This window comes from Gekko japonicus, unplaced genomic scaffold, assembly GCF_001447785.1.
Source record: "Gekko japonicus isolate JY-2015 unplaced genomic scaffold, Gekko_japonicus_V1.1 scaffold1556, whole genome shotgun sequence".
Taxonomy (NCBI): Eukaryota; Metazoa; Chordata; class Lepidosauria; order Squamata; family Gekkonidae; genus Gekko; species Gekko japonicus.
The window spans coordinates 262,374-287,267 of record NW_015173718.1 but is presented as its reverse complement, the minus strand read 5'-3'; the positions used below and the strand labels follow the sequence as shown (position 1 = coordinate 287,267).

The window sequence follows — 24,894 nt, the reverse complement described above, 5'->3', positions numbered from 1 at the left end:
ACACCACCGGTGTGTTTCCTGGTGTTCTCTTGAGGATAAAGGGTCCTGGACAGAACAGGAAAAAAGGAAATTCAGGTCACTGCCTACCAGCCCACTAGTAAAGTCAGTAATGTGCTAAGCACATCTTCAGCAGGTGGGTCACAATTATGTACCCTCTACTTAGCCGTAGACAGACATAGACTCTCTTACACCTCTGGGCTTGGGAACCATTCAGGGTGGCCACAAGGGAAACCCACAAACTGTCTCCCTTCCTTTGGAAACAGAAACCAAACAGTACGTCCCCCAAAGAGCTTTGTACTCTGCGGGTAATAACCTGCTGGTGATCCCCGGCCCAAAAGACGTCCAGCTGTCCTCAACCACAGCCAGGGCTTTCTCAGCCCTGACCCCTGCTTGGTGGAACTCTCTGCCAGATAACATCTGCATTAACAGGATGCAGTTCCACAGGGCTTGCAAGGCAGAGATGTTCCAGCAGGCTTCTGGTTGAGGACAGCGATGGGTACCATCTTGTCGGGCACTCCCCTCACCTCCCCCTTTGCCCCCCCTTTCCCCTTCTTCTTCTTTTCTTTTCCATTAATGAGGTGGTACCATCTATGAAGTGTTTTAATTAATTTTAAATTGTTGGAAGTTGTTTTATTACGATGTGATATCTCTCTCCTTATTATAAAGCGCTGTTCGTGTCCATGTGCCTCCACAGCCTTTGACCCCCCCAACTACCAGTCAGATGTCAGAACCCACAGCCAACAACGAAGTACACACATTCAGGAATGGTAATACTTTTATTGCAGAGCTATAGACGCAGTACCATAAGCACTGTTAAGAATGGCGGCGGCCCCATGGGCATAATAGGATATAGGGTATTCGTATGCACACACACACCCTCATGGCACTGGCCAATTACGCACCCTCCCTCGCACGGGATAATGCTTGGAGACCGTTAGGTAGCTAAAGCTGAGAACCAACACTCTCCCACGGCACCTAGGAGAAACCCAGACAATACAACTCCCTCCTGCACATCTGTATAGATAAGCACTTCGGCGCAAAGCAGAACAAGCACAGAAAGGAATGCATTAGCAATTAACCAGACACATACTGAGCTCCCCAACCCCCATGGCAGCGTAGCTGACACTACCAGTCAGAACGGGGTCCCAGGCCACTGGCTGCATAGTCTTCATCCCACCCCTCCTCCCGCCCACAGCCGCAGTGAGCTGAGAGCCGTAGGATGGGCAGGATGCTCCGCCGGCCACAGCGTTTGCTGTCCGAGCCCCACAGGAGCCAGCACCGGCTTCCTCCCACTGCTGCCCCTACGAGGAGTTCTTCACTCGCCGCTGCTCCATTATGACATGTGGTGCTCACTCGCTCAAACGGCCAGTGGGGAGAGGGACGAGCACAGGTGCCTTGGCCCACTGGGCCCTCGAGTGGCCGGGGGGAGGAACGAGCCCACCCAGCTTGGCCCGCCGCCACCACTTCAAGTGCGTGGCACAGCGGAGGAACGAGGCCAGTCACCTTGGCCCACCACGCCTCGAGCGGCCCGTGGGGAAAGGGACGAGGCCGGCCACCTTGGCCCATCAGGCCCTCGAGTGGGCGGGGAGGACAAATGAGCCCACCCACCTTGACCTGCTGCTGCCTCGAGCGCGCAGCAGGGGTGAGGCGCGACGCCACCCGGCTTGTCCACCAGTGCCTTACGCAGCCCGTGGGGAGAGGGATGAGCCCGGCCGCCTTGGCCCGCTGGGCCCTTGAGCAGCCAGGGGGGAACAAGCCCAGCCAGATTGGCCCACTGCACCTTGGAGTGCACGCCGGGGGAGGGATGAGACTGGCCACCTTGGCCCGCTGGGACCTCAAGTGGACGGGGAGGCGAAGGATGGGCCCCGCCAGCTTCGCCCACCACCGCCTCAAGCATGTGGAGGGGGACCACCAAGGGGGCCCCACCACCGTGCCCCGCCTGCCCCGCCGGTGCCTCAAGTGTGCGACGGGAGGAGGAGCAAGGCCGTCCACCTTGGCCTGCCGGGACCCCGGTCGGGGGGGCCGTTCCACCAGCCTTAGCCCACTGGGGGCTCAGGCGGCTGGGGGGGGGCAGGAAGGAGATGGGGGCCTGCAGCCGGGCAGCCAAGCTAGCGCCCGGGATTAAGCAATTAACAAACCTAAATTATAAATAAATAAATAACATCTCTTCCCCAAAGCAAAAAGACTGTGGAGAACTAAATTGTCCAATAGGCCATTTTTATAAAGGGAACAGGGCTATAGTATAATGTAATGGTTCAGGAGGACACTCTTATAAAGGGAAAAGAACTATAGTCTAGTCCTTGTGTTTATTTTCACATTTGTACTGCAATGTGGCACGCTGTTCTAATTCCACTTTCTGCATTTGTTTACTATATATCCTGTTTTATACTTCTTTGCATTGTCTTTAATTTTTTGCAATCTTAGTCGTATATCACTGTTTACTGATAGTCTCAGTCTATTTAACTGCATTGTTCTACACTGCACAATCCGCCTTACGTCTCAGTGAGAAAGGTGGGCTATAAATTAAGTACATAAATAAATTCCCTCCCCCCATTGCAGCTGTGGCGGTGTCCTCTACCCTTTCCTCAGACTTCCAAAAGTGCCAACAATTGGGAAATCCTGACTTAAAGTCATAGCTTGGCATTCAAAACCAAGCCACTGTGACAATACAAGGAAACATCTTGACTTCAAGATGGGAAGTTGCACATCTTGACTTCAAGATGGGAAGTTGACATGAGTTCAAGAAATCTTATACCGAGAATTAAACTTTGTTGGTCTTAAAGTTGCTACTGGACGCAGACTTTGTTTCCATCATAACATTGCTACTGGACTCAGACTTTGTTTCCATCAGATAGAAAGTTAGTATTCTTTGGGGCTAGCCTATGACACACAAAATAAGTCAGACATCATGTGGATTAACTTTGGAAAAGTATGCAAAATTTCAATTTACATAAAATCCATCACAAATCAAATTTGAAACCCTGCAAGAGTTCATTTAGGCATTCACCGGCTCACCAGCATAAGCATTTTAGTTAATTCAAACAAATTGCTTTAATCTTTGTAACCCACCCATCTACTGTTCTGCAGAGATTGATTCAGCAGAGATCGTCACGTCATCACCTATTGTAAGAATCTGTACTTTCCTTCTACATATTTGCGAAAAATAAGCAAACTTATTCGTCTGATACAATGACACAATTAATTTCAATTTTCTGTGTATGCGTGAACAAAGGAAATTGGAAGCTTCCCTATACAGAGCGTGAACATCTATTCAGCATCTGCTGGCAGAATGCTGATCATAACAACTGGCCCAACATTGATCTGTCAACATTAAGAGAGTAGTTAAGTTGGTCTCCATGGCAGAAGAGTTTACATATTTGGGGCAGTTCCCGTAAACAGATCTCATGCCAAATCTATTGGTTCATATAACCGGTCCTCTTGTGCAACCTGCTGGACAGTTTTCCATGGAACAGGAAGAGCCAATGAGAACTCTCAAGAAGATTTGTAAATATTTACTCAGGGCTTAGCTATGCAACCACTAACCCACTCGCCGGACCTGCCACTCTCCCTCCTTCCGAACCTCTCCCCATCCTATCACAACTCTCTGCCAGAACCACCAGAGTATTCTCTCAAGGTACTAATCCTAGCCCTCTAAGGCCAGGAGTGGCAGCCATTAAAACCGGGCTCTGAATTTTCAACAATGCAACACCAGAATACACACCCTCAAGGTTTTCAGTTTCTGATGCAAGCTGCCACAGCGCTGCCCCGGAGTTTCTGGTGAAAACACAGTACGGCACTATGGCAGCTGCACGGGTACATATTCTGTCTGTATTGTATGGGCTTTAAAGACCAAAGTATCCCTTTTAGGGCTGATGACAGAGAGATGTCGCTGTCATTCCTGGAAAAGTATTTAAAACAGCACAGCTACAGCAGAAGTAGTCACCTGGGGTACCAGGAAGCAGGAAGAAGGGATAGAAGTGCAGGTACAACTCTGTCTTCTTACCCAAGGACAACTATCACTAAATCAAGGTGAGAAGGGAAAGGGATATGTGGTAAACTATGTTGTTGCTTGAAAGGTTTGGAACTGTGTTTTACAAGGTTGAATTTGCCATGTGCCGTGGGTGGGATTTTAAAATCCCTTTAAAATGGCGGTGACATCCACAGGTCAGACTTGTGGATGCTGTCATGTCTAGTCTGGTTCTATAGCATCTGTCCTCAGGCCTCCTAGCCTGACTTAGGATAGAATTCCCGAAGTGAATAAAGAACTACGGTCCTATGCTCTAAATAGCCAGTCACACAGAAATGAGAACGATGACAGGTGAACATTCTCTCCCATATATTGCTGCCTGAATTGTTCTTTCTCTCCAAGGATTCAAGCCACAGGAGGACAAATAAAGACGTTGCTTATTTAGCTTGGGCCGATGTAGGGAAGAATGATCCCTATCCGGGCTTCTTAGTCTATCTGCTACTACTGTGCTAGAGTCCGTAGAGATTAATGGCCCATAAACACCCAGTGTTCTGCGATCAACTCTTCTCTCTCCGCTCTGCCAGGGAATGAACAAGACACAGCTGTCCCAACCTGCCAGGGATAGGAAAATGAATGACAACAGGTGGGCGCGTCTATTCATATTACCAGAAAAATTGGGGGGGGGGCCACAAGGACCCGTGACGTTTTCCCGTTTACCCGAAGAATTATTTTTAACATGAAACCAATTTAAATTATTTTTTAATATAAATCCCATTCAAATGGGTTTTTTTAGGGGGGGGTTGCTATCTTCAAAGAACTGCTAACAAGGTGGACTATGCATGGACTGGACACAGACTGGGAAACCGAGAGGGAAACCCAAAGCAGGGAATGTCTGTTCTGTTGACGAACCAAAGGCCTGGCTGGAAAACATTTATTCCAGAAAGGCAGCTGTGTTAGGCTACTGCAGCCAAATGAAGCACAAGTCCAATAGCACCTTAAAGACCAACGAAATTTATTTGAGCACGAGTTTTTGTGAGTCAGAGCTCCCTTCCACGGATACAGCGGTTTTATTTTGACAACATTTATACCTAACTTGGACATACCAGAGGTCTCTTACTTTTTTTCCTTAATACTGCAAATAACAGGACGCCCTGTTCCTAGCTGAGCCTGAAAACCTGCGGAGATCCCAGTTCTGATCCCTGATATTCCAGTTAGAAGAAGAAGAAAAAAAAGAGATTGGATTTATACCCTGCCCTTCACTACCCAAGGGAGTCTCAGAGTGGCTTACAAACTCCCATCCCTTCCCCTCCCCACAACAGGCGCCCTGTGAGGTAGGTGGAGCTGAGAGAGCTCTTGACAGAAACTGTTCTTTTTCAAGGACAGCTCTGACAGAACTATGGCTTGCCCAAGGTCATCCAGCAGGTGCAAGTGGAGGAGTGGGGGATCAAACCCGGTTCTCCCAGATTAGAGTCCGCGCACTTAACCACTACACCAAACTGGCTCAGTTAAAGGACCTCAGATAAAAAGGATGGGAAAGACATCCTGCCCGGGACCCGTGAGACCTACTGCTACCCAGAGTACATCATATTGGGCTACATGGAGAAAGGGCCCAACTCAGAACTTCTTTTTGGCCATCAAGTCACGGCTGTCTTATGGCGACCCCGTGGAGTTTTCAAGGCAACAGACGTTCAGAGGTGGTTTGCCATTGCCTACCACTACATCAAACTGGCTCAGTTAAACGACCTCAGATAAAAAGGATGGGGAAGACATCCTGCCCGGGACCCGTGAGACCTACCGCTACCCAGAGTACATCATATTGGGCTATGTGGAGAAAGGGCCCAACTCAGGACTTCTTTTTTGCCATCACGTCACAGCTGTCTTATGGCGACCCCGTGGAGTTTTCAAGGCAACAGACATTCAGAGGTGGTTTGCCATTGCCTGCCTCCATGTCACGACCCTGGTATTCATTGGTGGTCTCCCTTCCAAATACTGACCAAATACTGCTTCGTTTCTGAGATCTGATGAGATTGGGTTCGCCTGGGCTGTGGCGGCTGCCTGATAGAACTTGAGAGATATGTTCTCTGAGACAAGTTATTATGCTTGCCACAAGGGTCCCGAGGGGATCCTAGAAAAATGTTGCTATTTTAAGAGTTTTAGACTCACAAAGAGAATTTCTTGTGCCTTATGTCTTGTATGTATATCACTGTCCTTGAAAAAGATTATATTTGATACAGGTAAATTACTAGAGTCCCCTGGAACTAGTGATTGTGAAACTGACAAGGTGCCGTTTCAATGTTTGAACATAGTGTAAATCTGCACTTTGAGGTATTGTTTTGGTGAACCTATGTCTGGTAATACTTGACACCAATATTTTATATAATAGAATAGAAAAATTTAAAAAATAAAAAGCAGAAAATAGATCTACCTTAAGCACACATCTATCATACACAGTGTCATGTATTTTTCCATATCTTCAACAACAACAAAAACCCCAATCTGGCAACCCCCGTCCCAAATGGCAAGATTCTTCCACTATGTCTAGTTGACAGTAAACCTGGTCCTTACGTTTCTACTCAGATTCTGAGAAGACTGTATTCTTGTTAGCTGGTTTCGACGCCAACATATCCTATAGAATGTCTTTATATGCCTTGGCTGCAAAGAAAATACAGGCTAACGCTGTTCTTATGGGAACTAATTAATATTGATCTTAGCAGACACCTTTTGACTAAATTTTATTCTGATTGTATGGTTTTAAAAGGTAAAGGTAAAGGTTCCCTTGCTCGAAAGCCAGTCGAATCCGACTCTAGGGTTGCAGTGCTCATCTCCATTTCAAAGCCGAAGAGCCAGCACTGTCCAAAGACGTTTCCGTGGTCATGTGGCCGGCATGACTAAACACCAAGGCGCACGGAACGCTGTTACCTTCCCACCGAAGCAGTACCTATTTATCTACTTGCAATTTCTTGCTTTCAAACAGCTAGGTCTTAAATTTTACTCTAATCCTTGGTTTGTAATGGCTTATGGCTAAATACAAATAAATTTCTATTTCATTTCATTTCCAGCAAACCTGGTTCAGCAATTCCTGCTTCTCTTTGCAATTGCCTCTTTATTCTGTTTTCCCAGCCCCCTTCAGTTAGTTTGGCTACTATTTCTAGATCGGGCTAGCCTGGGCTGTCTCGTACTACAAAGTGCGACCTTGTATGTATGTTTCAAAGGCTGATTGGGCAGGGGTCCCACTGAGAGCGTAGGAGAGTCAGTGTGGTGTACTGGTTAAGGGTGCTGGGCTAGTACCCAGGACACTCGGGGTTCAAATCCCCACTCGTGCCACGGAAGCTCGCTGGGTGACCTTGGGCCAGTCACACCCTCTCAGCTTACCTACCTCCCGGGTTGCTGTGAGGATAAAATGGAGGGGAGGAGAATGATGTCAGCCGCTTTTGGTACAAATGAATTAAATAAAATCCTCCTTCTCTTCCACCTCTCGGAGTACATAACAGCGGCCGTACAACATTAAAAGCAGAATTCGGCTTCTGGCACCAAACAGAGCAGAAGGCGGTCTCCCCGTTTTAAAAACCAAGCTTCTAGCCCTTAGAACGATGAAGAATATTATGGGCCAGTTTCCAACAAAAATCACAAAATCCAGCACCTTCAGGAGCAGGGCAGGCAGAGCTGGCGTACAGTCTTTAGCGACATCAGCAGTCAGTGTCTGCTGTGTCATAACGTGTGTGTGTGGGGGGGGGGAAATCACAGCCTTCCTGCCAAGCCAATGACTGTGCGAGCTCCCAAGGAGCCTCTTGGGGTAGAAGTGGTATCTGACCTCTCACCATAGCCTGACATAGCCTAGCCCAGATGAATTCAGCAAGCGCAGTTCACTGCAGGGAGACATAACCACAAGCCCACACTACGGAAGACACAATTTCTCACTTGGCCGGAGGTACCTTTCCTATTTTTAGCTACCATGACGAGCCATCGACAGTTAAGTTACTCCTCCATGAACATGTCTTTTTAAAACCATCTAGACCAGTAGTCCCCGGCCTTTTAGAGCCTACAAGCACCTCTGGAATCCTGACATGGAACGGTGGGTGCAGCCACAAAATGGCTGCTGCGGAAGGCAGAGCCAGCCACAAAATGATTGCCACAGCTTCAACTTCAGCCACAGTCCTTGTCAGGGCTTTTTGTGTGGAAAAAGCCCAGCAGGAGCTCATTAGCATCATAGGCCACACCCAACAGCAGAAACGTATTAGCATGTTAGGCCACACCCCTGACAGCACAGCTCATTGTCTATTAGGCCACACCCCCATGTTACCAGAAGTGTGCTCATCCAGCCACACCCACCTTTCCCTTCTTATTCTGTTTGCCTTGTTTGTTGTCAAAACCCAGTGCTTTTTTTTGTAGCAGGGACTCCTTTGCATGTTAGGCCACACACCCCTAATGTAGCCAATCCTAATGAGTTGCTGCTGTTGGGTGTGGCCTGTTATGCTAATGAGTTCCTGCTGGGTGTGGCCAACTTGGAAGCCAGCCGGAACTCCATTCCTGTGCGTTCCTGCCCAAAAATAGCTCTGGTCCTTGTGCTGTGGAGGCAGCTGCTGCTAAAGCAACATTTCATAGAATCCTAGAATCACAGAGCTGGAAGGGGCCATACAGGCCATCTAGTCCAACCCCCTGCTCAGTGCAGGAGCAGCCTAGAGCACAGGTGTCAAACTCGTTACAACGACCAGATCTGACATAAATGTCACTTTGTCGGGACGAGCCATGTGGCCATAAAACGTGATGCCAGGTACCAGAGATAGAAACTGTATAAAGGACAGGGGCTGGTAAGGTCGGAGTTGGTGTATCCTCACTGCGAGGCCCCCTGGGCTGGGAGGGGGTTGCAAAGGAAAGTCCACACAGGCAGACTGGAGAGGCAGCAGTGCGGCGCTGGGCCAATGCTCCCACATTGCTGCAGATGAGGTTGTTCTGCCATGCTGAAGTCACAACGGAGTGGCTCCGTCCACTCCTCCCAGCACTTCGCCACTTGCATCAGTTGCTCGCGGGCCGCAGAAGAGCCTTGGACGGGCTAGATCCGGCCCCCGGGCCTTATGTTTGACACCCCTGGCCTAGAGTATCCCTGACAAGTGTTTGTCCAGATGCTGCATTGTAAAAGACTGCACAGCCAATCAAATCTCCTATAACCAATAAGAAGCCTTTCTGGGCAAAAGCCCTACCTGGCCCTGCCCACTTCCTAATAACACTTGGTGGGCATCAGAAAAAGCGTCAGCAGGCACTATGGTGCCCATGGGGACCAGGTTGGAAAACCATGATCTTGACTAGCTGTAGACACAGTATCTTGAGGGGGGGGGGACCCAACCACCACTTTGGATATGAGGAAGTAGCTACATTGGTCCATAGTAAAATACAGCCATGTACTGTATTTTATTAAGACCAACCAAAACAGCACAATACAGTGTAGAAGCTTTGGGGGGGACTGTTCAAAGGTAATTTTTAATACCCAGCTTGCTGAAAAACTCTGCAGGACTTGAAAACTGGCACAGTGTTTTGCATTACTTTGACTGGTCTTAATAAAAAGCATTACAAAGCTTGTGTTTGTTCAGTTCAGAGATGTGCAACGTGCTTTTAAGGAACCAGGGACATAACACAAGTATTGGCTTGGATCCGCCAGCACATCTCTGCACATGAAAGGGTTTTCATGCATTGAGAATGGTTTTCTCGCAAACATATGCACGCACACACACACACCCTGCTGCTGCCCAAAATGTCCCCCTGAAATGCTGCTTCTTAGGGTCAGAGGACCCCCTAGGAGCAGCATGGGGGGGACCTTTTGGGGCTGAAGTGAGAGGGAGAAGAAGAAAGAAGGAAAGGTTTTTACATCCCACTATTCTCTACTCTAAGGAGCCTCAAAGCGGCTTACAACTGCATTCCCTTCCCCTCCCCACAACAGGCACCTTGTGAGGTGGGTGGGGCTAAGAGAGTTCTGAGAGAACTGTGACTGACCCAAGGTCACCCAGCAAGTTTCATGCGGAGGAGGAGTGGGGAATCAAACCCCGTTCTCCAGATTAGAGCCCGCTGTTAGTAACCACTATACCACTCTGACTGGGAGAGGGGAAAAGTCACGATTTACAAATGGAAAACCTTCCAAATGTGGCAAAGCTTTGATGGATTTAAGCCACTGACTCCCTCTCCACACCAGGGAGTCTGTAGACAGCTACACTCCTGCAGAGTTTCAAAAGGAGACTCAAGAAAAAGCCGCAGAGTTAGAATTCATATGAAGATTTGACACTGGCAAATTTGGATTTAGGAGTCGTTAGTCCGCTAAAGAAAGTAATTGTCCCTTCTTACAGGTTGATGTGCACCACTCTTCTTATTTTGCCGATACAGCAACAGTATGGAAGGCTACATACCCACTCTGATGGATTATTTATTCTGGATTTGTTCTCTCACATACTTTGCAAGATAGGGTCACATACCTATTGCTCAGAACACTGGGTCTTCTGGCCTTTCTTTGTAACACACAAAAGAAGGGCGGGGAGAGTTAATTCTTTGTGTGTATACATACTTCTGCCCGCTACATGAGACACTACACATATATGAGCCAGTTTGGTGTAGTGGTTAAGTGTGCGGACTCTAATCTGGGAGAACCGGGTTTGATACCTCACTCCCTACACTTGCACCTGGCTGGATGAACTTGGGCAAGCCATAGTTCTGGCACAGCTGTTCTGGAAAAAGAGCAGTTTCTGTCAGAGCTCTCTCAGCCCCACCTACCTCACAGGGTGTCTGTTGTGGGGAGGGGAAGGGAAAGGAGTTTGCAAGCCACTCTGATTTATTTATTTATTTGTTTGTTTGTTTGTTTGTTTCACTTTTACCCCGCCCTCCCCGCTAGGCAGGCTCAGGGCGGCTTCCAAGAACTGACAAGCAGTATACATTCATAATAGATTATAAAACATCAATTAAAACACAGCAATCAATATAAAACATTCATTAAACATTCATTAGATGGCGATAAAACTAAGGTGCAATTTAAGGACACATTCGGCAGTATTTATTTATTTTATTTATTTATTTTGGGATTTATATCCCGCCCTACCCGTGCGGCCCAGTACCACCGCATCTGAGACTCTCAGCCCAAAAATAAGTCTAGCTCGCCACTAAAAGAGCTAGAACTTAAGGATGCCAGACAATTTTAGGATCTCCTGGCTATAGTACACACAATGCCATACGATAATTATTGCAGCTGAGTAGGACAGCTCGGCCTCTGCCATTTGTAGCTACAGCCAGAGACTTGTGCTACAGCATACGTGTGTGTGTGTGTTAAGTGTCATCAAGTCTACCCTATAAGTTAATGTCCTCAAAACGCCCTATCATTAGCAGCCTTGCTCAGATCTTGCAAGCTACGGGCTATGGTTTCCCTTATTGAGTCAAGCCATCTCATGTTCAGTCTTCCTCTTTTCCTGCTGCCTTCCACTTTTCCTGGCATACACACTGCAATGATTCATCCAGCCCACTGTCCCAAAGTTATGTCCAACATATGGACATCAAGAGTCCAGTAGCACCTTGTGTGAGTCACAAAAGCTCCTCCCCTGCCACGTATTTCGTTAATCTTTAAGGTGCTACCGGACTCTTGCTCTTTTCTACTACTACAGACAGACTAACATGGCTACCCATCTTGATCTAGCTATATGGACATCAAGTGGATAAGCATGCCCAGTGGACAGTCACAAACTATTTGCACACACTGTACACATGAACCTGCCTTATTCTAAATCATATCCTTGGTCTATCAAGGTCCACCCAGCCTGCTCTGACCCGCAGTGGCTCTCCAGGGTCTCAGGTGGTGATTTTCCACATCAGGTCCTTTTTCGAACTGGAGATGCCAGGGATTGAACCCGGGGCTCTCTGCATGCAAAACAGGTGCTCTACCACTGAGACACAGCCCAGCCCCGTCTCATTGACTGTTCAGCTATGGAATTTGCTACGTGTTGACGGCAGAACTCTGGTGCACAGGCAAAGATTCCGGTGAAATCTTCTAGTGTATATAGCTGTTTCATGCAGAGACCTACTGAATCTCACTGCTGCTTAGCTGAAACAAAAATGTGTCCTAGACCATACCCAGAATTCCATAAGAACATAAGAGAAGCCGTGCTGGATCAGGCCAATGGCCCATCCAGTCCAACACTCTGTGTCACACAGTGGCCAAAACACAGGTGCCATCAGGAGGTCCACCAGCGGAGCCAGAACTCCAGAAGCCCTCCCACTGTGGCCTCCCAAGCACCAAGAATATGGAGCATCACTGCCCCAGACATTACCCCACACACAACAACAAAAATGCCATCCGCTACTACCAGAAAAGCTCATGCTCCACTACCAATTTTCTCATCAAGGGATCCGAATAAACTTCCATGAACTTCAAGGTTCTGCAGAACGTGGCTTGAATGACACACTATGCAAATTCACATGTGTGGCTTCATCTCTCGAACAGCCCCTCTCTTTCCCCCTGATGTCACAACTCTGCGACCACTTCACCACCCCTTGAAACACAACACACAACGCTACTCCCTGCGTTTTGCCCTACACAAGCTTTAATTCTCACATAGGGGAAAATAAGCTTGTGATGAGGCAGCTTTCAGATGCCTTATCTACGATGGCACTCACCTCTCTCGTGTGCCGCTTCAAGTGCATGAACACGCACTGTCCCGTCTTCCGGTAATGCCTTTCCACATGTTCCCTTCCAAATCCCAGGAAAGTCTTCATGCACACATAGAGACCTCCTTCAGAATACTGAAAAGAAAGAGAAAGTGCAGAAATAATAAAACACAAACCTGGCAGAGCGCAAGCCAACCCTGAAACAGAGCAACTCAGCCCTCCGTACAAGTTTGCAAAAGCCGGGGTAAATTCCGGGAGTGTGAATATATGCAGCATTTGTGCCCTTTCAACAAGTACAAACCGTAAGGGGCAAATCTGCAACATGAAGGCCTAGTTTGGTGTAGCGGTTAGGAGCGTAGACTCTAATCTGGGATAACTGGGTTTGATCCCCCACTCCTCCACATGCAGCTGCTGGTGTGACCTTGGGTCAGTCACAAGTTCTCTCAGAGCTGTTCTTTCAAGAGCAGTCCTCAAAAGAGCTCTCTCAGCCCCACCTACCTCACAGGGTGTCTGTTGTGGGGAGGGGAAGGGAAAGAAGATTGTAAAACGCTCTGAGATTCCTTTGGGTAGTGAAGGGTGAGGTATAAATCCAATCATCACCATCTCCTCCTACTCCTCCTCTTCTTCGTAATTTTTTAAAAAAAATAGACCAGGACTGCAGATCTGGGTTCAAATCCCCATTTGGCCACAAGGCTCGCTAAGTTACCTAGGCCCAGTCACTGTCTCTCAGCTTCACTGACCTCACAGAGTTGTTGCAAGGATAAAATGGGAAAGAGATAACTGCATATGTTGCCCTGAGCTCCTTCAAGGAACGGTAGGGGGAAAGTCTTCTAGGAAACACAGGTTGCTTCCACCTAGAAGTTTTACGGAGCATCCACACACCTGTGTGCAGAAATCATCCTCATTCCAGGCTTTCCTTGTCCTCAATATACTGTTTCCCAAACCTACTGTACTGTACTCTCCAAATATTTTTGAAGAACACAGTCCAAGCATGTCAGCATGTTATGCGAAAGGAATGGTACTTATTTTCTTGCGGCAAATGTTCTACCCACGTCAGCACCATCTGAGAAGGCCAGTGAAGTCCATGGCAAGCTCCTTCACCCTGAAAGAGACACCTTCAGTCCGTTCGGCAGGAGCTACAAGTAGGCCCCGCCCTCAATGATAACACCGACACTGTCTCCTTAATGAGGAGGAGGAGGAGATGAAGAATTAGTTTTATACCCTGCCCTTCACTTCCTGAAGGAGCCTCAGAGTGGTTTACAATTACCTTCCGTTCCCCTCCCCCCAACAGACACCCTGTGAAGTAGAGCGGAGAGACTTCTGAGAAAGCTGTGACTGACCCAAGGTCACCCAGCGGGCTTCATGTAGAGGAATGGGGAATCAAACCCAGTTCTCCAGATTAGAGTCTGCCACTCTTAACCACTACACCAAACTTGCTCCCTAAGAGCCACTTCTAAGTAACGAAAATTATGCTGAGATACTAAACCACAGACATGCAGAGATGTCAAGGCGGTTGGTGGAGAGTTCCAGATCTTTGACTCTCACTGTTCTCTCACAATTGTTTCAGGGAACTTCTAGAGGCCGCACAAACGGCTCTACAGCAGCCAAAATGCTACCACTAGCTCACAATCTACCCACTGGAGACTCCTGGACTAATACACTCACGTCAACGAAAGCAACAACAGACAAAATTGCAGTTTGGATCCACAGACAAAGGATGTAAGCAAGGGCCCTTACCCCCAAACCATTAATGAGTTCCAAAAATGAACGGAACTATACATTCACTTAAAATTTGGGTTTATCAAGCCATTGAAATATTAGAGCAAGACAATCCAAGGCCTTCCTAATGTTTCCGCAAAAATCCTCTCTGGGGCGATTACTTTTATGAAGATCAACACAACATGTTCAAAATATCTGCTGACCTATCTCCTGAGGCCGACCTGCCTCACGCCTTTCAAATGGCTAGAAACTCTAATGTCGTCCACTGAGTCATGCCCAAATGTTCATGCATAAGGTCATCCATTTAAAATGTCATCTCTTACGGATATCCAGATACTTGTCATGACACATAAAACACTCTACATATATTGCTGCTTCCATATATGTGTGTCTGTGTGCATACAGGTGATAGAATTCTTTTGGCATTTGACGGTACTATTCTACTATTAGCCAGCTGGGTGTAGTGGTTAAGTATGCGGACTCTAATCTGGGATAACTGGGTTTAATTCCTAGGGTTGCCAAGTAATTCTTCGCCGGGAGCGAGGGGCTCCCGGCCGGCGTTGGGTGAATGCGCATGCGCGAAGCGCAAGCGCGCCCCGCGTGCACGTCACCCGGAAGTGATGTAGGCATGCTGGGCACGCTGGGGGCGGGGCCACGACCATACAAGGGAAAACCATAGAGTTTTCCCTTGTATGGCCGTGGCCCCGCCCCCAGCGTGCCCGGCATGCCCACGTCACTTCCTAGTGATGCACATGCCGGGGGGCGGGGTTCCCCCCGGGGCCCAATTCCGCCGCGGCGGAAATCGGGCCTCCAAAGCGGGGGTTTCCCCGCCCCCCCGGGCCAATTTGGCAGCCCTATTAATTCCCCACTCCTCCACTTGAAGCTGCTGGATGACCTGAGGCAACCCATAGTTCTGTCAGAACTGTCCTTGCAAAAGAGCAGTTTCTGTCAAGAGCTCTCTCAGCCCCACCTACCTCACAGAGTGTCTGTTGTGGGGAGGGGAAGGGAAAGGAGTTTGTAAGCCGCTCTGAGACTCCTTTGGGTAGTGAAGGGCAGGGTATAAATCCAATCTCTTCTTCTTCTTCATTTGGTAGGCCACTTGTTGACAGTAATTCACACCAAAGTTAGGGTTGTTTATTTGAAAAACTAACAAATAAAAATAATTGGGGAGAGGGATACTTAACTCCCACTGAAATTGGCAGGACAGTCTTCCCAGCGAACACAGTTAGCACTAGACTCAGAGTGCACTTTTGTAAGAAGAGCCCTGCTAGACCAGATCAGTGGTCCATCTAGTCCAGCACCCTGTTTTACACAATGGCCAACCAGTTGCCCCGGAGAAACCACAAGCCAAAGAGACCAAAGCTCTCCCCTGATGCGGCCTACCAGAACCTGCATTCAGAGATGATACTGCCTCTAGATGTGGAGTCATCATGGATTTGTCCAACCGCCTCTCATAGGGAGCTGGTGCACCATAGTGGCAAAAAGAATGAAGTGGGAGGTCCCCGATTCAAAATTCACTTCTGCCCTACTTATTGGACTTAAGTTACTGTTTCTCCGCCTCAGGTCCCCATCTGCAACACAGACAGTATAATACCACCCCATCTTAAAGATCTGTTGCTAAGGATTTCAGTGATAACATATAGAAAATACTTTGAACACAGTGATACACAAATGTTAAGTATTCTAGTTATCATTAGCCAACAGCCCAATTAAGTAAAGGTAAAGGTTTCCCTTGCTCGAAAGCCAGTCGAATCCGACTCTAGGGTTGCGGTGCTCATCTCCGTTTCAAAGCCGAAGAGCCAGCGCTGTCCGAAGACATTTCCGTGGTCACGTGGCCGGCATGACTAAACACCACGGCGCACGGAACGCTGTTACCTTCCCACCAAAGTGGTACCTATTTATCTACTTGCAATTTCTTGCCTTGCAAATCCCTAAATTATTAAGACGCGCAATGCAAATTCAGAATACACAAAGTTACCAGCTCCGGGTTGGGAAAATAACTGGAGATTTGTGAGGCGCAGCCTGAAGGAGATTGGGGCTTGGAGAGGAAAGGGACTTCAATGGGGTATAATGCCATAGAATCCACCTTCCAAAGTGCCCATTTTCTCCAAGTGAACTGATCTCTGTCACCCGAAGATCAGTTGGAATCCCAGGAGATCTCCAGCCAACAACCAGAGGTTGGCAACCCAAAGAATACAGAAGTAGGGTTGCCAGACCCCTGGTCAAGGTGGGGGTTCTCCCAATTTTGGGGGCTCCAATTTGCCACCGGCCAGCTGGCCAGCAGGGGAACCCTGAACAGCCCCTACTGCATCAATGACCTCAGCACGATGACATCACACGGAAGTGACATCATCACACTGGGCACATCACGTGGCAACGCGCTAGCATTTTGGCCAAAACTCTATGGTGAGCTTAGAGTTTTGACCAAAATGCTAGAGAGTCGCAACATGACATGCCCAGTGTGATAACGTCACTTCCACGTGACATCCTTGCACCAACAACGTCATGCGCAGCGACATCACCCTGCCATCCCCACTCCCGGAAGGCTCCCTCCCAGCCCCCACCAGCCAGATAAGTAGACCTGGCAACCCTATACAGAAGGGAAACCTTTCTGGCTGCTCTGGAATCTTCTGCAGATTGCCACACCCAGGCAAGTGCCTCTTAACCAAGCCACAGGAAGTCCACTGCCTTGGATTCCAAATCAACAGAAAGAAAACAGAAACTGTTGGAAGAAAATCCTAAGAGTTAGGATGGAGCAAAATGGCTGTCAAATCCAATATACCTGCCACAAGGGAGACTCGTCCCTTGTGGTGCACCATGGCGAGCACGTCATTCCACACAATTAAGACCACGGAGCCATACAAGCAAAAACCAGACATTCCAAAGGGAGATGCCTGTTAGAACAAATAATTGCGAATTATTCAAGGCCAAGCAGGCACGTCCAGCATGTTAACCAAGGAATCCGGGCAGCATAGCAGTAAAATTTAAAGACCAACGTAGCGATATTCTTACATACCATGAAGCGGGCCTTATAGAAAAATATACAAATCTTAATTTCCCCCCCCCCCCAGAAAGCTTTCTGGAAAACGATCGAATGCCCTAAATTGAGCCTATTTACCATGTTTGTTTTGACTTCTATTTCGCAAAAAATAAAATAAAGTACACCATGTTAATTTTATATATCAGTAGCAACAAACAAACAAAAGGAGCTGCGGTGGCTCAAGTGGTTAAGACGCTGAACTGCAGGCTGTGGAAGGTCAGTAGTTCAGCAGTTCAAGACCCGAGTGCCGCAAGACGGGGTGAGCTCCCGTCTCTAGTTCCAGCTCCTACCAACCTAGCAGTTCGAAAGCAAGAAATTGCAAGTAGATAAATAGGTACCACTTCGGTGGGAAGGTAACAGCATTCCGTGCGCCTTGGTGTTTAGTCATGCTGGCCACATGACCACGGAAACGTCTTCGGACAGCGCTGGCTCTTCGGCTTTGAAACGGAGATGAGCACCGCAACCCTAGAGTCGGATTCGACTGGCTTTCGAGCAAGGGAACCTTTACCTTTACCTCTAGCAACAAACACTTGAACCGAAAGATTTGATTAGGTAAAAAGTAATCAAGTGTAGTTTAAATGTTATATTCAAACAAGCACAAAAAGTTGTCGAAGGCTTTCACAGCTGGAGTTCTGTTGTAGATTTTCCGGTTTGTACAGCCATGGTCTTGGCATTGTAGGACCTGACGTTTCGCCAGTAGCTGTAACTGGCACTCAAACACAGGCTGGACAACACATCCAATCAGGGTTCTTTTTGTAGAAAAAGCCCAGCAGGAACTCGTTAGCATAATAGGCCACACCCAACAGCAGGAACTCATTAGCATATTGGGCCACACCCCTGACAGCACAGCTCATTAGCATACTAGGCCGCACCCCCATGTTACCAGAAGTGTGGTTATCCAGCCACACCCACCTTTTGCTTCTTATTCTGTTTACCTTGTTTGTTGTCAAAACCCAGGGCTTTTTTGTAGCAGGAACTCCTTTGCATGTTAGGCCAATCCTAATGAGTTCCTGCTGTTGGGTGTGGCCTATTATGCTAATGAGTTCCTGCTGGGCATGGCCAACTTGGGAGCCAGCCGGAACTCCATTCCTGTGCGTTCCTGCCCCAAAATAGCCCTGCATCCAATTACCATGGCAGATTACACAGGGAAGCCATTGAAATTCATAAACATAAACACAATTTCAACAGGAAAGAAGAGAGTTTAAGAATAAAGAGGGCATGGTTTCCTGTCCTGAAAAACACAAAAGGCTCTACATCTGACAATAGCACTACATATAAGATTAGAATCTACATGCAAAAAAAACTCCTCAGGAAACAATCCATATACAAAAGAACCTCCTCAGGAAAGCTCCTCCATTAGCCTATTCGCAGCCTGGGGAACTCTTACAAGATAATGACTCAGCCCTACCCCACCTTCCTGAGAAGATATAAATTACCTGCCTACCATTTGTCTTCTCACCTTGACACAGAGAGGACTCCATCTTTCTGTGTTATACCTCTGAGGATGCCAGTCAAAGCTACTGGCGAAACGTCAGGTCCTACAATGCCAAGACCACAGCCATACAACCCAGAAAATCTACAACAGCTAAACACAAAAAGTCTTTATATGGAAATTATATTTCAAAATTTTATTTTTATTTTATATTTCAACTTAAAATTCAACTCTCTTCCACTGAGCCACTTCATCAAATGCATTATTTGTTCGTTCCATGTCCGATTCACTACAATATTCTTTCCATCATATGAGAGGAGGCATACAAAAAAGAATTTTAGCATTGGTTTTGATTTGACCTGCCCAGCTAATGATGTGAATTCATAACTTGATGTGCTGTTTAAATTATATGTATAAATGGTTTTACTTGCACTCTTTGGCAGCAGATCAATAAAACATTCACGTAAACTCTTTTACGAAATTCCCAGGGACAATTACCTGAAAGCATTAATTACAGCTCTGAGGCTGCCAAGTTTGACTAATATCATATTGGCAATGGCACACATTCATTGCTCTTGATTTCGTGAAACAGCCACTCTTTAGAAACTGAAAAGGATTTGATCACATCCTAGTCTGACCAAAGAGGTGAAAAAAGAAAGGGGGGAAATGAGAGGAGGCTCTGTAAATAACAGGTGAAGCTCTGCCACAAATATAGCCAGTTTGGTGCAGTGGTTAAGAGCAGCGGACTCTAATATGGAGAACCAGGTTTGATTCCCCACTCCTCCACATGAAGCCAGCTGGGTGACCATGGGTCAGTCCCAGTTCTCTCAGAGCTGTTCTCTCAAGAGCAGTTCTCTCAGAGCTCTCTGAGGCCCACCTACCTCACAGGGTGTCTGTGGTGGGGAGAGGAATGGAAGGAAATTGTAAGCCTCCCTGAGACTTCTTCAGGTTGTGAAAAGCAGAGTATAAAAACTAACTCTTCTTCTATTTTATTTACTTCATTTATAACCCGCTTGTATCATTATATTCATTTATACCTCACTTTCCTTCCCCAATGGGGACCCAAAGTAGCTTACATTGTTCTCTCCTCCTCCATTCAGCTTCACAACAACCCTGTGAGGGAGGCTAGGCTGAGAGTGCATGACTGGCCCAAGGTGACCCAGCAAGCTTCCATGGCAAAGCAGAGATTCAAACACAGGCTTCCCACATCCTAGTCCAACAAATTTAACCACTACCACAAGAGTGGCCCTTGGCTCCAGCAATGGACGCTTTCACACATGCTAAATGATGTCATTTCAATCCACTTCAGCAGCCATTTGCAAGTGGATTTTGCCATTTCACACAGTAAACTCCAGTTGCAAAGTGCATTGAAAATGGATTGAAAGTATGTTAGTTTGCATGTGTTGTGAAAGCACCTAATGATATGGAGTCAAAACCTGCCCATGACCTACCAAACAGGAACATCCTGGGGAAGTGTGAGGAGATGCATCATGCATCTCATACGAGTCCCTGCACCATCTGGGCGTAGGGTTGCCAACTCCAGGTTGGGAAATACCTGAAAATTCTGAGGCTGGAGCGGAGTTGGGGGGGGGACTTTAATGGGGTATGATGCCAGAGAGTCCACCTTCCAAAGCAGCCTTTTCCCCCAAGCGAACTGATCTCTGTCTCCTGGAGATCAGTTGTAATCGCAGGAGATCTCCAGCTACCACCTGGAGGCTGGGAATCCTATCTGAGCCCCTCTTTTACACAGACGGTACCTGTCACCACAACAGGAGTTTCATTTGTGTATAACCATAGTCCTAATCTAAAACCCACTGAAATGACTGGATTATTACAAACGCAACCTCATCTCGGTATAGTGGTTAAGTGTGCGGACTCTAATCTGGGAGAACCGGGTTTGATTCCCCACTCCTCCACTTGCAGCTGCTGGATGACCTTGGGCAAGCCATAGTTCTGTCAGAGCTGTTCCTGAAAGAGCAGTTCTGGAAAGAGCTCTCTCAGCTCCACCTACCTCACAGGGTGTCTATTGTGGGGAGGGGAAGGGAAAGGAGTTTGTTAGCCGCTCTGAGACTCCATGTGAAGGGTGGGGTATAAATCCAATCTCTTCCTCTTCTTCTTCTACGTGAACAAAAAAGAGGAAGATGCCATTGCACAAAGGTCACCTGAGCTCTACGCGACGGAGTCTCATCCCCTCTAGCTCATTTTCCTTCACTTTAAATCCATAACCTTGTTTTAGCATTTTCCCTGCCCTTTCTAATCAGTTCAGAGGGCAGGGTGACACTTGAGATCTGAAGTGTGTTTGTTATAAAAATAGCCCTTCTCCCCAGATATGACAAACAGCAGGCGGCTGAGTCACCTTTGAATCCCCATACAGATTCCTGATCAAATTTAAAAACAAACGGGGGGCGGGGAAGAGGCCAGTTTGGCCGTTAAAAAGCCAGCGGTGCCCTGAAATACGCATCTGACACAAACCGCACACAACTGACCCAAGTAAAATGTTTCTCTTCTAAAGCTTTGGGAGGAGGGGTAGATCCCTCTCATAAATTTTCAAAAAAGGGGGGGGGGGGGGGAGTTTGATTCCTCAGGTCCGTTCCGCTACCATCCTCTTTTAATTATTACGTGCATGCAGAACCTTTCAGCTAAGCAAAAGGGCTTAAAATCTGAAATCACTATCAGGTACGGAGAGAAGATGAAAGGTGTAAAAAAAATAAAATGCAATTTATTTATTTTATTTTTTATTTATTTTCGTATTTATACCCCGCCCTCCCCAATGGGCTCAGGGCGGCTTACAGGGGCAAGGAACCTTGCCATAATAAAACATGATATACATACTGGCTTAAAACAATACAATACAACATTAAAACATCCTGAAAGTTAAAAACAGTGGTGCTCAGTACATAATGCACCAATGTACCAAGCAATGTACCAAGCAAAATCTCTCTCAAATATTTTGACCCCACTTTTCCTCAGAAAACGGTCAGGGTGACATACTTTGTTCTCTCTTCCCTATTTATTTATTTTTTAAAATTTATTTCATCGGTACCCCTCCTTTCTCCCCGTGGGGGTCTCACCGGCTTATATGATTCGCCTCTCCTCTTGTTTTATCCTCACAACTCTCTGAGGTAGGTTAGTGCAGGAGTGTACATGTGTGATACTTAGTCAGAATTAGGGTTGCCGGCTCTGAGTTGGGAAATAGCTTGAAATTTGCAGGATGGAGCCTGGGGAGGACATTGTTTGGGGAGGGGAAGGACCTCAGCCGCATAAAGTTTCCATAGAGTCCACCCTCCAAAGCAGCCAATTTCTCCAGGGGAACTGATCTCGGTCGCCTGGAGATCAATGGTAATAGCAGGAGAGTTGGCAACCCTACAAGACCATCCAGCGTGTAGGGTTTTTAACCTCGATCTCCTCAGTCCTTGTATAGTCACCGGGTTAGTTTGATTTAAAGCAACATGATTTAAATGACCAAGGAGGATTTTAAAAGGCAGATATAAATTGCTGATTTGCAGACATCATTTGCCACTTATTATTTATGGGAGCAATCCATACTGTGGCACTCACAACTCACAAGCAACATGGTGCTCACCAGTGGCTTCTGGCTTTTCCCCATTTTGCTGAAACAGAAAGTGTTTCAGAAGACCCCAGAGAATATCACCTCTGGATCTGTAGGAAGTATCCATTTAAAAACAGCTCCCCCTCCTCCCTCTTCAGAGAATGTTCAAGCCTCCCACCATTTTGTAACTGCCCCCTTGGCAGCCATTTTGAAATTGGTTCCTCCTACCATGGCAGCCATTTTCAGGGGTCAGTTACAAACTATTGTATACTCAAAATTCCAGAAGTGCCCGCAAGCTCAACAAGGTTGGGAACTTCTGATTTAGCTACTTCCTAAATAAAAGCACATACTAATTGGTTGCTATAACTGTATAACGTATTGATTTAAAAACTGAACAAAGATTAACTATTAATACATTTACTATTTAAGAAAATCTTACATAATACACTGCGGTTGAGCTGCGGTGGCTCAAGTGGTTAAGACGCTGAACTGCAGGCTGTGGAAGGTCGGTAGTTCAGCAGTTCGAGACCCGAGTGTGCCGCATGACGGAGTGAGCTCCCGTCTCTTGTTCCAGCTCCTGCCAACCTAGCAGTTCGAGAGCAAGAAATTGCAAGTAGATAAATAGGGACCACTTCGGTGGGAAGGTAACAGCGTTCCGTGCGCCTTGGTGTTTAGTCATGCCGGCCACATGACCGCGGAAACGTCTTTGGACAGCGCTGGCTCTTCGGCTTTGAAACGGAGATGAGCACCGCAACCCTAGAGTCGGATTCGACTGGCTTTCGAGCAAGGGAACCTTTACCTTTACCTTACATAATACACAGAACAAAGTTTGAGTCCAGTGGCACTCTTAAGACCAACGAAGTTTTATTCTTATATCCAGAATAAAATTTTTGTTGGTCTTAAAGGTGCCACTGGACTCAAACTTTGTTCTGCTACTTCGGACCAACACGGCCACCCACTTTAATATAATACACAGGTTATTTTTAGATAACAATGCACATGTTGTCAAACAGGGGCACTTTCCAGACTTGCAACCATGAGAGGTTTTCACAGGGAACCACTGGTTGAAATCAGAACAGACAGGCGCTTCCAACATTATTACAATTGTAATATTGTAAATTATTGCTTTTCTGTTGCTTTTAACCTGCTTATGTATTGGCATGTGGCCTATTTGTGAGCCGCCCTGAGCCCGCTCGCGGGGAGGGAGGGCTATAAATCTAAATCTAAATAATAAATAAATAAAAATTTCTCTCTGCTTTAGGTCTCCATCTCCTTAGTCGGATCTCTTCATTACCCAGCCCATAAAAAGGGTAAATAATCTCAAGCAGAGACAGAGTGAGGAGGTAGATCAATAATTCTACAGGATTTGAAAGGTAATAACGTCCCATGTTTGGCAGGTAGAGACCCAAGTGTTTAGAATACTGAGCCAATTACAGAGAAGAAATAGTTCTTAGACCTACGAGAGGAGGAGTAAAAAGATCACCCAGATGGATCAGTGAACAGAACCTGGGGTGATTTACCGGTCCCAGCGACCCAGCATAAAACCACAATATAAAGGCATGAGTGAATGTCAGCTGTGATGAATTACAAGTTTGCTTTCCCCACAGTTCTTTTTTTTCCCAAGCAGTCTTTCATAAATGGGTCATAAATTCCATTTAGAGATGTTATACATTCACATTACATTCAGATTTCATTTTAAACCAGGCTATTTTCAAGAAAGGGGGGGAGTATAGCTGAAACATAATACAGCTTTTAAAATCCAATTTAGATTTTCAAATATCACTGGGGGTTATTTTTACCCACTCTGCTAACCAATACAGTGCCTCTCAGTTCAGGTACCAACTCCTATTTAATGGCCAGAAACATCATCTCATGAATATTCACACACATGCCATGCTGACACAAACTCCAGAGCTACCAGATGTCCACAGAGCAGCTTGGGTGACCAAATGGCACCATATCCAACACAAACAAGGTCCAGACTGCTGCTTATTCCCAGACTTCACACGCAAGATCAGCCACAGAAAGCTGAGGCATATTCTACCTAGAGATGTGAAGGCCCGGAAAAAAACCCAGAAAAATTAGGGGGGAAAACGGGTTTTTCCCGTTTTTTTCCTGAAGCCTTTTTTGTTTTTTTCCGAAACATTGGAAAAATTGAAAAAAGAAAAGGAAAGGAAAAAAAATGATTATGGAACGTTTTATTTTAACAAGGTGTTCAAACATTTTCCAAATCATTTCTAATATATATATATATGGTATCAGATTGATCTAATTTCTGTGCACTGAGGACAAGCAAGACCTAGGTTACAAACTGAACTCTCCAATGCAAGAACAAGATGCATTTCTTCCTTTAGGAGGTGCTATTGTCAGAAGAAAATAAAAAGGTTTCAGTTTTGTTTTTTCTGTTTGTAATAACTGTTTGGATACACTATATTTTTAATATGCTAGTTGTGATAATTTCATGCCAAGTAAAAATGTCCATAGTCATATTTTATGTTCCTAAAGTAACAGAATGACTTTCAATCTAGAAAAGACAAAAGTGCTAATGTAGCATT

The 24,894-nt window shown here is 46.6% G+C and overlaps 1 protein-coding gene across 1 annotated transcript in view; it reads right to left on the bottom strand.

Moving 5' to 3' along the window:
* USP13 (ubiquitin specific peptidase 13 (isopeptidase T-3)) overlaps positions 1–24,894 on the bottom strand; it is a 122,426-nt gene that overhangs the window by 87,791 nt on the left and 9,741 nt on the right. The window contains exon 2 of the mRNA XM_015423344.1: positions 12,608–12,733. Within this exon, the coding sequence (XP_015278830.1) occupies positions 12,608–12,733 (126 nt within the window). The remainder of the gene's footprint in view (positions 1–12,607; positions 12,734–24,894) is intronic.